Genomic DNA, 14769 nt, shown 5'->3' on the forward strand with positions numbered 1-14769 from the left:
ACACAAAACAAACCTGAGAAAATAGGAAAGAAAGGTTGTGGAGGACAGTGAGAAGGTCTAACACACATTCCAGAATCAGAAGAGAGATGGTGCAAAGATAATATTTAAAGATGTGATGGTTGAGAATTGCATACTAATGAGACACCAATAAACCCAGTGAATCATAAGCAGGGAAAATTTTTAAAAATGCAGTGATGGCACCCAGCTGTGTGATCTTGGGCAGTTGGTTCCTCTGAAGCTGTTTCTTAATCTGGAAAATAAGAATACGGGTTGAGCGCTCCTTATCCAGAATTCATGGCATCACACGTGTTTTTTAAGATTTAGGATTTGGGAGTGGGGAGTGCTTGGTATTTTTATATATACATATCTCAAGTTAAAAACAAAATTCGGGGCTGGGGATGTAGTTTGGTGGTGGAACACTTGCGTAGCATGTAGGAGACCCTGGTTCCATCCTTTGCGCCTCAAACAAACAAAAAGCCCACAAAACTTATTTGCTTTATTTATACCTTACACACAGAATCTGAAGGTGATTTTATACATTTTTAGTTCACCAGCATTTTAACTGCAACCTGTCACTTGATGTCAGGGGTGGAATTTTCCACATGTGGTGTTAGTAATCAAAAAGTTTTGAACTTCAGAGCATTTCAGATTTTTGGATTAGGGATGCTCAGCCTGTCCCAACAATTCCTCAGGAAACTGGTAAGTGCTCAAAACTTGTACACCTATGGTTCCTTCATAGAGTGAAGCTGAGGGAGCCCAAGTGTGAGTGTGCGTGGGAGCTGCAGGGCTTACTGGCCTGGAAATCTGGGGAAACACAAGCTTGCCAAGCATCAGCAGCCTGATCTGTAAAATGGGTCTCATAGTCCTTACCCTGGATTCAAGCCAAAAATGTTCATAGAGCCATTTAAAAGCCACATGCTACTTTTTTCCAGCAAACTAGTCATCTAGCACATCCAGCACAGGTGACATGGAGAAGGGAGGACACAGGAGTTTCAAGGATACAGGGGTCCTTGGAATCACAGCTGCATGTGAAACAGGTCTCTCCAAACAACTGGTTCACAATTCTCTGAGGCACCTCACCTGCAAAATGAGGACTGAAATTGTACCTACTTCAGGGTTTGGGGGCAGACTAAATGAGCTGATGTAAGTAAATTGCTTGTGCCCAGCACATAGTAGGTACCCAATATATGTCAGTGACTAGAAGAATCTAAGTTGAGGACCTTCTGGTTTCCTCCCTAATTTGTTTTTTTTTTTTTTTTTTTTTTAAAACATATTTATTTATTTAGTTAGTTATTGGCAGACACAACATCTTTGTTGGTATGTGGTGCTGAGGATCGAACCCAGGCCACACGCATGCCAGACGAGCGTGCTACCGCTTGAGCCACATCCCCAGCCCCTTCCTCCCTAATTTGATATCTTGAGTTTCAGCCCTGGTGTTCCCTGGAGTCTTCTGCATCACTGAGTTGACTTGGAAGGCCCAAGTTCACCTTCCTCATTTAATAACCTTCCATCTTTTTTTTTTTTTTTTGGTACCAGGGATTGAGCCCAGGGGCACTTGACCAAAGATCTACATTCCCAGCCTTTTTTATTTTTTAGTTTGAGACAGGGCCTTGCTAAGTTGCTGAGGCTGCCTTTGAACGTTTGATCAGCCTCCTGAGCCGCTGGGATTATAGGTGTCTGGCATAACCTTCCATCTTGTCTTCTGGGGATGGAGCCCAGGGCCTTACACGCTAGACAAGTGCTCTGCCAGCGAGCTGCACCCCCATGTGGCTCCCTGCATCTAGGGCTTTTTTTTTTTTAATATTTATTTTTTAGTTGTAGTTGGACACATATCTTTATTTTATTTTATTTATTTTTATGTGATGCTAAAGATCAAACCCAGGGCTTCGCACATGCTAGGCAAGCGCTCTACCACTGAGCCACAATTCCAGCCCTTGCATCTAGAGTTTTCTTTTGAGTAGGTTTCCTAAGTTGCTATGCATGCACCAAGCAGCATCCTTAAAGACAGGGTGCCCCAAACTCTGCTGAGAGACTCCCTTAGGTTGTTAGAATCCCACCCCCTCCCTTGAGTCTGGCTCAGTAGGTCTGGGGTGGGGCTTGCAAGTCTGCCTTTTTAACAAGTTGCATAGCTGAACATGAAGATTAGGTGGGGCTGGAGATTCTTCCTCACTGTCCTCAGTAATACCCACCATCCTACATGCTCGTGGGTGACAATGGGTTGGTATAACTAGTGGAGCAATTCTAGGTGTGTCTGATCCATTCCTGCCGTAAGTCCTCTCAAACATTCCAATCCCTGCGTTTCCCAAAATATCTTATGAAGTACCTAGTTCTGTGCGGTGCTTCCTAATTATGGGGCTCCAAGATGAGATACTTTGGGAACCACTGCATTCTCTGTCCTACTGTGGAGAATTCAAGTTGTGCAGTGAGGAAACGCATACAATGTCCACCCCACTAGCTTGATCTCTGATCCATTTAAAACTCTGGTTTGTTGCCCATTGGGTCAGGCAGATCTGGAGCGCTGAGGTCTTGGCTTCCATCTCTGTTCTGTCTGAGCCCAGCCTCTGTGGGCCTCCCTGGGGAGATAGAGCAGGAGCAAGACTGCCATTCCGGGGGCTGGGGATGTGGCTCAAGCGGTAGCGTGCTCGCCTGGCATGCGTGCGGCCCGGGTTCGATCCTCAGCACCGCATACAAACAAAGATGTTGTGTCCGCCGAAAACTAAAATAAATAAATAAATATTAAAAAAAAAAAAAAAAAAAAGACTGCCATTCCGGAGAATGGAATGACACACAAACGCAAGCCACAGAGACTTCGTTTGGTTGGGTGCTGCTGTTCCAGATGCCAGTCCATGGTTTGCTGACTAAAGAAAAGCGTTTGGTCCCTGCAGACCTTCCAGACCAAGTGTTTGCCTCAGGGCAGGGCCCAAGCTCTTGTTCCTTTGACTCTCGAGAACCCCCACAGTGGTCCCTTCCATGTCCTAGAAGCGTGGGTAGCTTTAGACAAAGGAAAATGGACTTTCCAATTGTAGCACAGATAGGAGCCAAAGGTGTCAGAAAGGACAAACTAGCATGCTGGAGGTTGACCCAGCTGAGCTCCGCTGGCACTGGGTGCCTTGGCATATGCCCTGGTGGGCACTTCTTCCTTAGAGTAAGGTCCTCCTCAAGCACTGACCCAGCAGGCTAGAGCCCCAGGTACTCGGCCAGGAACACAGCGAGGATGCGGCTCAGGTTGTAGACCGTGGGTGGGTGGAGATTGGCCTCGGAGTCAGAAGGTGTGTGCCAGACGGTGGGGAAGGGCGTGGAGATGAGATGGAGCACAGGGACCCCTGAAGGTGAAAGAGGAGACTTGGTCAGGCCTGTTTTGGCCCACAGCTGATCCAGAGACCAGGCCCAGGCTCTGAATAAAGTTTAAATGTGTGAGGATACATGCTAGTTTTTTTTTAAATCTGTATACCTTTTGTTTTCATTACAAATTAGAGAAACAATGGATTATGGAGAAAATAGAAGATGAGAAAGATGTCCTTGATTCTCCTTACCAGATATACGTTTTCTCTTTAATAATAACATTTATATTGTACTTGCTGGATTCCAGGCCCTAGCCTAATATCTATCTATCTCTCTCTCTCTCTCTCTCTCTCACACACACACACATTTTACCCTTACAGTAAATCCTTTAAGGTAGATAGTTACTGTCACTACCTTCATATTATTTTTAATTTTTTTGAGACCGAAACTTGCTATATAGCCTCAGGCTGATCTCAAATTCACAGGCTCCCAAGTAGCTGGGACTATAAAGTGTACATCACCATGCCCAGCTTTTAACTTCATTTTTATTAATGTGGAGACTGAGGCAGAAGGAATCAGGGAAATGACTGATTGCCTAAGTTCCCATATCTAGTAAACAGCCAGAATTTGAACCACTCCACCAGGATTGGGTCTGTGCTGCTAACACCTGTACTTATATTGGTTCCTGTCCTCAGAGTGCTTGGCCATGTTTGCTCAGATGGAGCAGGTGGATTCTGCCCATCACTCCATCCCTTACATCTAGTTCAGCACCTACCTAGGGAAGCCCTCAGCATTCACTGAATAAACCAATAAAGAAGCCATTGTTATAAAGGGTGTAGCTCTGTCTGCGGAGGAGCACTTGCCTGGCATGTGCAAGGCCCTGGGTTCATCCCCAGCACCACAAAAAAATAAATACAATAAAACAAAGAAGGCATGGTAAGGATGCCTATTTGTTGACTAAGTAAATTATAGAGTAAAAATGTTAAAACCAGTTTTTAGCATTTACTATACGCCAAGCACTGTGTAAGTAGGCATTTATATACCTGGTCTCATCTAATCATGAGCTCTTGTGAATATTTGTGTGTGTCTGTCAGTCTGTCTGTCTCTTCGTTTTTCAGAAGAAGTTGACTTAGGCTAAGTAATTATCTTTAGTTCAACCAGTGGTAAGTTGCAGATCCTAGAACCTAGATCTGACTATTCTAATATCTATGTTCTTAACTCCTATACCAGATGTGTACAACCCTGACTGGGCATTAAATTATGTGGGAGCTTTGTAAAGATCATGTAGAGCCCAAGATTGTGAGTACATTTTTCCCCCCGTGGTACTGAAGCACTCTACCAACTGAGCTATATCCCCAGCCCTCAAGAGCACAAGATTGTGAATCAGTAGGGCTGAAATGTGATTGGGCAGTTTTTTAACTCCTTTGGCGATTCTGCTGGGCCACCAAGGACTTGAAAGACTTTAAAAGGAAGAATAAATTTTGCAATCACTGTGGCACAAATAATTAACATTTCTTATGTGGTGTGCGCTGGTCCAGATAAGGCCTTTACATTAGCACAATGCTCTCAACAACTTCTGAGCTATCCTCATTTTACAGATGAGGAAACTGAGGCACCAAGAAGTTAAGCAATATGCCACCAGCCCCCACCTGAGAAGGGGCCATTGCCAGGGCTGAGTTGTGGCTTCCTTGAACCCCCATCCCCATTATTCCCTGCTTAGGGCAAGTACCTCTGTGGAGGAAGGGGAGGTGGTCATCTTCCACAGAGCCAGGAGGCTCCCCGGGCTGGAAGTACATCACCTCCTGGGGATGAGACTGTAGCAGGTTCAGACGGTGCAGACGCTTTTCTGGAAGTGGTGGGGATTAAAGGCAGGGGTTAGTCCTTGCCAGTCAGAGAAACCCCAGTTCACAAATTTGAGAGGATCAGTTTCCCAGAGACAGAACACTAGTCGTCCCAACATGAATGAATGTTTTTCCTTACTGTGGGCTCCCCATGCTCCTCATCTCACCTAACCCTGAGTCTAGGAGTAGACGCCCCTCTTATTGTCATGATCATGCCCTTTTCACAGACAGGAAATTGAAGCTCAGAGAGGTGAAGCTCATGCCCAAGTTCACAGACTCAGACTATGAGACCAGCTGTCTCTCCCTGGAGCCCGTTTTTCCCCTCTACACTTGACCTCTGTGGGATCAGCTTGTTTCATCCCTGGTCCTCAGAGACCAGGGAGGTGGAAGGAGCCCTGGGTGAGCCCTTAGACAACAGGTGCCTGGCCCACCAGCTCAGCTCTCCGTCCTGCATCCCAGCTGCACCTGCCTCTGCCGTGTTCACTCTTACCAATGCTCCTCAGCCGGTGGAACCAGCGGAGAGTGCGGGGGAAGTGACTGTAGAAGGTTGGGTTGGGTGCTCCCAGAAGATCAAGAAGCACAAAGAGCTCCTAGGGAGAGAGTCCAGGGTGGGATGGGGCCAAGCAGGATCCTGCCAGCCCCACTCCACCTTCTCCCTCCCTTTGCTAGAACCCAATGGGCCCTGGTCTTACAATAGCCTGGATCCTCGTGGGGCCAGGACTGTGGGGTATGGACTCCATGAGCTGGGCTAGGTGCCGGGAGCCATAAAGAGAGTCCTTGGGTCCCCACTCCTTCAGCGCCTCTTCACCATCCAAGAAGAGCAGCTGTAGTGTCACCGGGGCTGCCTGTGGGAGCAAGTACCCAACGCCAGCTCACTGCCAACTCTCAGCATCAGTCCACCCACATGCCCTTCCACCTGCACAGTTGGGTAGGACCAAGCCAGAGTGCCTGGGTTCAAATTCACACCCTGCTGCTCATGGCTGAGCAAATATGGGTAATTAATAACTTCCTGAGGCCTTAGCTTCCTCATCTGTAAATGGGGTTAATTATAGTTGTATTCATAAGGTAGGATTCGGACAGAACAGTGCCTGGCATATGATAACTAAACACAGGTTAGCTCTGGTTGTTATTCATCAGAATCAGTTTAGTGGGAGAGACCCACAGATGAATTTATAAACAGTGAAATGCAGTCAAGACAGATGCTTCCAGGAACTGGTGTTCTGAAAGAGCACAGCAGAGGGATGTGCTGGCCTAGCTGGGGGATGACCTGGCCTAGAGAAGGCCTGGGGTCTGCTGGGAAGGATGTTCACACTGAGGTGAGGGGTTAGGAGCTGGCTGCCAGGTGTGGAGCAGAGGGAAGAGTATTTCCAGGCTAGGGAACAACATGGACTAAGCCTGGGGCCATGGAATGGGTCAGAGCAGTTTGAGAGGAGACCAGAGGGGTGAGCAAGGTCCAAGAGAGTTTGGGCTTTGTTATAAGGTCATTCGGGAGCTGGAAAGGGGTTTGAGCAGGGGACAAGCATGTTTTCATTTACTTATTCATTCATTCAATCATTCATTCATTCCACAAACTTCTATTGATGCCCTAGTTTATGTCAGGCAATATTCTGATCCAAGAGATACAGCAAGAAACAAAAGTAGCCAAGTCCCTGCCTTCCTAGAGTTTATTCTAGTTGGGAGATAGGCAATCAAAACAGAAAACACCACAAAGGGCAGGGGGAGGGAAGAATCAAAGTTCATTGGATTAGACAAAAAGGAATGAACGGAAGGGAGGAGGGATGGAAATAGGAAAGACAGTAGAATGAATTGGACATAACTTTCCTATGTTCATATATGATTTATATGACCAGTATAACTCCACATCATGTTCAACCACAAAAATAGGATCCTAATTAGAATAAGTTATACTCCATGCATATGTCAAAATACATTCTACTGTTTTGTGTATCTATAAAGAATAAATTTAAAAATAGTTAACAAAATACTATAAAGCATGAGATGATGACAGAGAGTTACTTTAGGGTGGTTGGGAAAGCCTCTTAGAAGAAATGTGATTGGAGTGGATACCTGAATGGAAGGGAGGAAGGAGATGCCATTGGAGTGGATACCTGAATGGAAGGGAGGAAGGAGGAAAGGGTGATCTGAAAAAAGCACATTCTATACAGAACAAACAGCAAGTGCAAATGTCCGGAGGTAGGAGAGGACCCTGTGGGTGTGAGGGACCTGAAGGAGGTAGGTGTGGCTAGAGCAAAGTGAGGGGTGCAGGGTATGAGATGAGACTAGAGGGCTGACAGGCACACTCAGCCAGTAAGAATTCTGGTTTATGCTTGGAATAAACCAGAGTTTTAAACCAGAAACCTTATTGGAGCCATGGGAAAGTTTGGGCAGAAGTGGGACAGGATCTGACATTCAAGGCACGTGGCTCAGTGCATGGAGTGTAGGTTGGGCAAATGACCAAGGCAAGAGTTGGTGGGGGTTTGGACCAAGGTAGGAGAGGCCCGCCCACCCCTCCTCCCACTCCTCCTTCCACCCCTGTTCCTCACCTGCTCCTTGGCCCTGCTCAATAACAGATCAAGGGCCTGGGCCAGCTCCAGTAGCAGGGCACAGGGCACAGCCGAATCCGTGGCCCCTACAAAGGGGCCTGACCCAGGAGGGAAGAGCTTCGAGTCATAATGGCAGGCAAGGGTGAGGTGATGGGCAGCCCTTGGGTCCAGCGTGGCCACTATGTTGCCAAAGTCCAGTGGCCCCAGGGGCGTCAACGCTGTAAAGGGATCCAGTTCTACATGCCAGCCTGCTGTCAGGGTCCGCAGCGTGGCCTCCAGGAACTAGTAGCAAGAAAGAGATGGGAGGGTGGACAGGGACTGGGGAGGAGGTGGGGAGAAGAGCCATGTGACCTGAGCCCTGCAGAATGGTCAGGCTGACTCAGAAGTCCTATTTTGGTTTAAATCATTCCTTTGCCACACTTCTACTGAGTACCAACTGAGTGCCACATATTGGGGTGACCCTACCTCTCTCTCAATGTCAACAAGACTAATCACAGCTTTTTTTTTTTTTTTTGGTACCAGAGATTGGACCTGGGGCATTCAACCACTGAGCCATATCGCAAGCCCTTATATATATATTTTTAGAGACAGGGTCTTACTGAGTTGCTTAGGGCCATGCTAAATCACTGAGGATGGCTTTGAACTCCCAATCCTCCTGCCTCAACCTCTCAAACTGCTGGGATTACAGGCATACACTGCCACAACTGGCACAGCTTACTCTTAAACATCACTATGTGCAAGCCCTGTTCTAGGAACTCTGTGGGTAACAACCATCAACAAATGGCCCCATGAGGGGAACAAAGTCCCAGAGAGGTTTAGAAACTAATACTGGGTGAGGTGGATTGGAAACATGGTATCTGGAAGGCAATATAGAGATGTTAAACCACCAGTTCTGAAGTCTACCCACTTCAAACCCCAGGTCTACCATTTATTAGCTGTGGGATTCTGGGCCTCAGTTTCCTCATCTGCATAATGATTATCATACTGGTTCTCACCTCATAGGGCTATTTTCTGGGTGTGCCTAGCACACAGTAAACCTTCAGCGGGGACAGTGCAAACTGGTAGTGTGTGCATGCTTGGGACTCCAGACTCAGATTAACTCCAGGGGATCTTGGACAGGCTGCCTATTTCCCAATTACTGGGAGGCTAGAGATTCAGGGATTAGAGATAGGACCCTTTACCTTTCTGACTTGGAGATTGCCTGGGCTGCCAGGGGTTCGCACAATCAACAGAGGACGCAGGTAAGTACTCCAGAGACGCTGTGGGTCAAGTTGCCCCACCACCCGTCGCAGCCTGTCTTCTGGGAGGCTTCCAATCGGCGGGGCCTTGAAGGGAGATGGGATACGGAAGAGAAGAATGAAAGCAACCCCCATTTCGATCCTATCCCGGGCACCATTGCCCCCAAGGAGCCCCTGTTTCTTTTGGCAGTGCTTCCAGGATCGGAGAGTTCTAGGATAAATCCTAGGCTCGGGAAAAGTCCCTCCAAATCCATCGGGTCCAGCCTACCGCAATCCTGACAGGGAAATGGAACTCCGGGGAGAGGAAGAGAGACTTCCAAATAATTAACTTGAGGCATAAAGCCCAGATCTCCCAACCTTACTACTTCAGACGCTACCTCTTAAAGGAGAGCTACTATTACAGGACAAGATAGAAGATTTATTCCGTTGGTAAAGGCATGCTCTCAAATGACGGACAAGGTGGCACCTGCGGCTAGGGTCATACAATACAGCCACGTCAACCGAAACTGGGGAAAGGGAAGTGGGGAACACGTACTCCTGCGGTGCCCTTCCCCTGCCCGTCCTCACCCGCAGCTGCCGGCCCCGCGACAGCTCCTCAGTCCCGTGGTGCCAGCTGCTCCAGACGATGTAGAACGCGGAGCCCACGGCCAGCGTCAGCAGCAGCACGGGCAACAGCTGCACCCGCGGTAGCAGGCGGCGCTTGGGCAATGAGGGTGGCTCCGTGAGGCCACGTTCCCCGAGCCGTAACCGGGGTCGACCGCGGCCCCCGGAAGGCATGGCAGCTTTGCCCTGAAACCGGTCGGGGACCGCGGATTGAGTTTAGGCCCAGCCAAGTTCCGCCCCATGGAATCACAAACCCAATGAGCAACAAGAGCGGCTAGACCATCCCACCCGAGCGGGCAGTGAAACCAATGGAAATTCGTGTGCTGAAGACACGCCTCCCTGACTCCCTGGGGGATTGGGGTTGGTTCCCCTGAGGGTTGCACAGCCCTAAAGGGAGCACGAAAGGAATAGGGACCGCCTCCGCGGAGGAGGAAAAGCCAATGAGCAGCGTTTGATCATGGAAAACACCGGGCCACACAGGTCCACGCCCCTCCCGGATGTAGGCTTGGGATTGGTTGCGCAGGGTCGGAAAGATCAATAGATATGTCGAGGAACGGTCCCTGAAGAAGAAGGAGCTGTGACTATCCCTGAAGCGAGGAGAGGATTGGCTTCGCGGGGCCGCGCCCCCGAAGACAAGGCCGGCGGGCATTTGGAAATGGCGTGTCGTTTCCCTCCTTCGATCTATACTATTCTACAACGAAATTATTTGAGTCCGGACCCCGTTTCTCCTCTCCATTGTCGTAAGCATCTGTCCCGTATGGTCCTGAGTGGCCTCGAGCCACTACTGGAGGCTTTTACCCGATCCCTGCGCAGCGGGCGGGGATCGCTATGGCAACAGACCACGCCCCCTGCCCAATGGTTGGTTTGCGCAGGCGCCCACGGAAGTGGGCCACAGGAAGCGGAAGTCCCGCCTCTCCTCTCTCCTTTCCAGAGGCCGAAGCAACGCGGAGGAGACGGTAGCGACTTGAGGACGCAGCTGCCACCATGTGAGGCTGGGCTGGGATTAGGCTGCTGGTGCCAGGTTGAGGGTGTAAATTTGGCCGATTTACGGTGGAAGGGGTTGAGCAGAGCCTGGGCGAAGGGAGAGGTCTTAGCGGATGAACTGGCGTACTTTTCTCCTGAAGAGTTTGAGAACCGGCGTGGGGTCTTTGGCGGATCTTGCGTTCGGGAAAAGGGACTGCTTTATTACATAACGGACTAGAGCTTTCCTAGTTAGTCTTGTTCAAGTGAATTTTAAGGGGAAGCTATGTAGATTAAAGAACCTCGGGGAGGGAAATGCGGACTATTAGGAGTAACGATTCGCGACAAGGGACATAGCCACATCATTTAAGCTGCAGATGGGTGGCTTTTACAGTAACAACTCACTGAAGTGATTTTGCTTATTTATTCAGCAGATATTACCTTGAATGCTCATGTGTCGGGCACTGTTTTGGGATACATAAGTGAATAAAAGGTCCTCACCCCCAAGAAAAAGTTCCCACAAAGGTTTATTAGGAGACGGGAGTAGGCAGGCCAGAATTAGAGTAATAAACGAGTTTAGGGTATGTTAGGTGATCAGAGCTGCGAATAAAGAAATAATCAAGTAGGGTAAAGACAATGAGGAATGCCAGTACCTTAATAATTATCACAGAAGGAACATTTGAGCAAAGACCTGAAGAAAATGAGATAGTGAATTACATAGTTATTGGGGGGTTCCAGGCAGAGGGAAAAACAAATGTACAGACCTTGAAGTGAAAGTTTGCCTCCTGTATTCGAAGACCACCCAGGAGGCCAGTGTGGCAGAAATAGAGTGAGGGGGGGCAGATGTAGGGTATTGGAAAAAGTAGGTTTTCCTTTTATCACAAGATGGGACATGGAGGTTTAGGCCTTGGAAAGAAATGGTCAGATTGTGGATGTAGATTTGATGTAGGAGGTGATGAATTAAGTAGACATCAGAGTTCTTGCCCCGAGAACTGGAAAGATGGAGTTACCAACAGAGATGGGGAGTACTGAGGATAGACTAGGAGTAGGTTGAGGAAGTCGGACGGTCGGGAACTAAGCCTGGGACAGGCGAAGTTAGAACGTCTGTCGGGCATCCAGGTGGTGATGCCAAAACAGATGAGAATGGGTGTTGTAGGGCAAGGCATTGATCACTCATGTTCCCAGCCTAAGCCCTTCTCACCTCTGGGTTCTATACTTGCTTATTCAGGAGCCTCCTCAACAAGCCCAAGAGTGAGATGACCCCAGAGGAGCTGCAGAAGCGGGAGGAGGAGGAATTTAACACAGGTCCACTCTCTGTGCTCACACAGTCAGTCAAGAACAACACCCAAGTGCTCATCAACTGCCGCAACAACAAGAAACTCTTGGGCCGTGTGAAGGCCTTTGACAGGTAAGCAAAGGGTGTAGATGTAGAAAAGCTGCCTCAGCTCTGGTCTAAAGAGCCTGAATAAAAGACTTCTCAGAAGCCATAGAACAGCAGAGGGGAGGGGGCATCTTAACATCACAAGGTATGGCTGTCTCTCCTTGCCCTCCTGCTACACAGTGCAGTAGTAATGGACATGGACCTAGGAGCCAGGCTGCCTGGGTTCATGTTCCAGCTCTACCTCATAGCAGTCAGGAGCCCTTTTATAAGTGACTTTCTTATAGGTACAATAATGGTAATTGTGGGCTGTAGAGATTCGGTGACTTAATACATGTAAAGTGCCTAGTACAGCATTTGGCACACAGTGTTCTTAATCAGTTCGCAGTTATTACATAATTAGAGCATCGACCCCCATTGGGTACTATTTTAGGCTCTGGAGACACAACATGACTAACACAAACATGGTTCCTGTATTCAGGGAGTTTATGCTCTCAGTAAGGAAACCAATGGAGTGCACATAAATGTGTGTCATACGTGACGATGGGTTTTCTGAAGAAAAATGAAACAAGAGTGTAGACTGTTGGGAAAGGATCACTTCATCCCACTGTGCCTTGCATTCCTGCTCTAGAGGCTAGGGATAACAATGTTTATATAATAGTGGTTTATATGATATTATTTGTCTTATGAAGGTGAGTCTCCGCTTTTCTCCACCTCCATTAGCCTTCCAGCCCTCAGCCACCCTTTCCTGCCATGTTTGACTCCCATATAGGTGTTCAGGGGTTCCTTTGTGGAGTTAAGAGGTGTCTGTGTGTTATAGCAATGGGATTTTTGTTGTTGTGGGCTTTTTTTTAATGGGCATGTGCCACTGTGTCCAACTTTCCCTGCCAATTTCACCTCACAGTACCTCTCATACAAAGCTCCCTCACCCTCCTCGTTTTTTTTTGGTGGTGCTGGGGATTGAATTCAGGGTGCTAGGCAGATGCTCCACCACTGAGCTATACCCCTGCTGATTCTCTTCATATCACCACCTGACGGTATATTCTAGATCCCTGTTCCCTTGTTTCTTGCTCTTCTCTTGGCTGCGGTGCACACCACAAGGGCAGGCATGTTTTACTCACTGCCCCGGTGGTTGTGTTTCAAAAGATGTGTCAGCTGCATTTAGAAAGCATTTGTTGAATGAACCAGTCCCTTGCTGTCATCACACATGCCCACCCAGCACTGTGAGGCTAGGGACAACGGGACTGGAGCACAAATATCAGGTGCCACCTCAGGTCCCAGCACCCCAGGAGCCTCTAGGTCTCCAGAAGAAGGTGCTTTTCTGCTGCTCCTCCTAAATACTTAGTTAACCACACATGAGGAGCTGTGTTTGCCTTTACTCTGTGCCAGGCTTTGCTCTGAGTGCTTTTCAGAAATGCTATATTTATTCATCTGATCTTCACAGCAGTCCTATGAGAAAGGAACCATGATTGTTTCCATTTTAGAGAAGAGGAAACTGAGGCACAGGGGGATAAAGTCCTTTGTTCAAGCCTCTCTAAAAACATGGAGATGAAGCAAGCCTAGCTGTCCTTGCCCCAGGGCCTGCACCCTTCTTCATACCATGCTGCTGGGCAGAGGACGGGTATTTAGAAGATTCCCCACCAACAACAACTACTCTTGCTTCCCTACTCCCTGCCCCACCAGGCACTGCAACATGGTGCTGGAGAATGTGAAGGAGATGTGGACCGAGGTCCCCAAGAGTGGCAAGGGCAAGAAGAAGTCCAAGCCAGTCAACAAGGACCGCTACATCTCCAAGATGTTTCTGCGTGGAGACTCTGTCATTGTGGTCCTGCGGAACCCCCTCATCGCTGGCAAGTAGGGGCTCCTTCCCACTGTCAGAACTTGCTTCCCTGTCCTGTGAAGACCTGCCCTTTGTGATCGGAATAATAAAGTCCTGTTTTGTTTTTGTTTTTTAAATCCTAGTGGTATCTGTCTATTCCCAGGGCTTTGTGAGTGGGGCAGCCTTGGGAGGGAGGGAGAGGAGCACCTGGATGTGGGGCTAAATGCTGATTCCAGAGCCTCTGAGCAGGTGATGAGGCACTTTCTCTGCCCTATCCAGGCCTCACTTCTGGAACTATCCATGAAGTGGATAGGTTAGACACAAATGACCTCACTGAGAGCCCAACTCAATTTTCTTTTGGTCTTTTTTCCCACTTGTCCTGTGAGCAGACATCCCCCAGGTGTCTATCTGTATGTCATAATGCTAGGGACACAGTGGTGTCTGGGAATCCCACCCTGCCCTTGCAGGTGGAGGAGTGGGTGTGCACTTGGGGCAGGCAGCACTCTGATACTGTTAGGATGCCAGGCTCAGTGCTCCAAGGTGTCCTCCATTTTCTAGAAGAGGGAGCTGAGGCACAACAGAGGATGTCACTTCCCAGGGACATCTAGCTGGGAAGTGATGGTATGATTCAAACCTGCCCTCTCCTGGTCTTGTGGCTTCTGGTCCTGAGCTCTGCTGCCCCTCAGATTACAGCATACTTAAAACTTGAGAGGAATTCTCTACAAACTCTCGGAGGCCTTACTTATTGGGAGGATTAAGGACGATCTTCATCTTGCTGTGGTGTGCGCGGATGCATTCTGTCTTCCATCCTTGGATCTCTGTCTTCCAGATAGGGCCAAACTGCAGGTGGGTGCAAGAGTTGTCAGGCCTGAGGTCAGGATTAAATTAGATGTTAGCTGCATTCTTGAGCTGTGGAAGGCACATCTTGAATTACTCTGAGCCTCGGGGCAGAGCTGGGTCACTGCAGCAGAGAGGGAGCTGGCATGCAGGGTCAGAAAAGGTCAGTGCTGGGCATTTCATTGATGCAACCATTATTGGGCAGATATTAGAGCTCTCTCATTTATAGATGAGACAGCTGAGCCCCCAGAGAAGGTAAATGACTTGC

At 48.5% G+C, this 14769-nt stretch overlaps 2 protein-coding genes across 4 annotated transcripts; one reads left to right on the forward strand and one right to left on the reverse strand.

Annotated features, from left to right (window-relative positions):
* Positions 1 to 85: 85 nt before the first annotated feature.
* On the reverse strand, positions 86 to 9761 carry Qpctl (glutaminyl-peptide cyclotransferase like). Of its 3 annotated transcripts, none has more exons than XM_046455724.1 (8): positions 9472 to 9761; positions 8848 to 8991; positions 7667 to 7948; positions 5816 to 5968; positions 5614 to 5713; positions 5012 to 5128; positions 3170 to 3323; positions 86 to 250 (listed from the first exon to the last, which is right to left on the reverse strand). In XM_046455724.1, the coding sequence occupies exons 1-7, from the start codon at positions 9679 to 9681 to the stop codon at positions 3178 to 3180; spliced, it is 1152 nt and encodes a 383-aa protein (XP_046311680.1). In that variant the 5' UTR covers positions 9682 to 9761; the 3' UTR covers positions 86 to 250; positions 3170 to 3177. The 3 variants fall into 3 exon arrangements, with proteins under 3 accessions (XP_046311680.1, XP_046311678.1, XP_058438932.1); XM_046455722.1 differs by lacking the exon at positions 86 to 250 and adding an exon at positions 477 to 1080; XM_058582949.1 differs by lacking the exon at positions 86 to 250 and adding an exon at positions 477 to 2716.
* A 578-nt stretch (positions 9762 to 10339) lies between these two features.
* Positions 10340 to 13801, forward strand: Snrpd2 (small nuclear ribonucleoprotein D2 polypeptide). The gene is made up of 3 exons (XM_046455725.2): positions 10340 to 10493; positions 11696 to 11875; positions 13529 to 13801. Coding segments are annotated over exons 1-3 (357 nt in total). The 5' UTR covers positions 10340 to 10491; the 3' UTR covers positions 13704 to 13801.
* Positions 13802 to 14769: the final 968 nt, after the last annotated feature.

Source organism: Marmota monax, unplaced genomic scaffold (genome assembly GCF_021218885.2).
Source record: "Marmota monax isolate L192 unplaced genomic scaffold, Marmota_monax_Labrador192_F-V1.1 WCK01_AAM20220418_F8-fsc00149, whole genome shotgun sequence".
Classification (NCBI taxonomy): Eukaryota; Metazoa; Chordata; class Mammalia; order Rodentia; family Sciuridae; genus Marmota; species Marmota monax.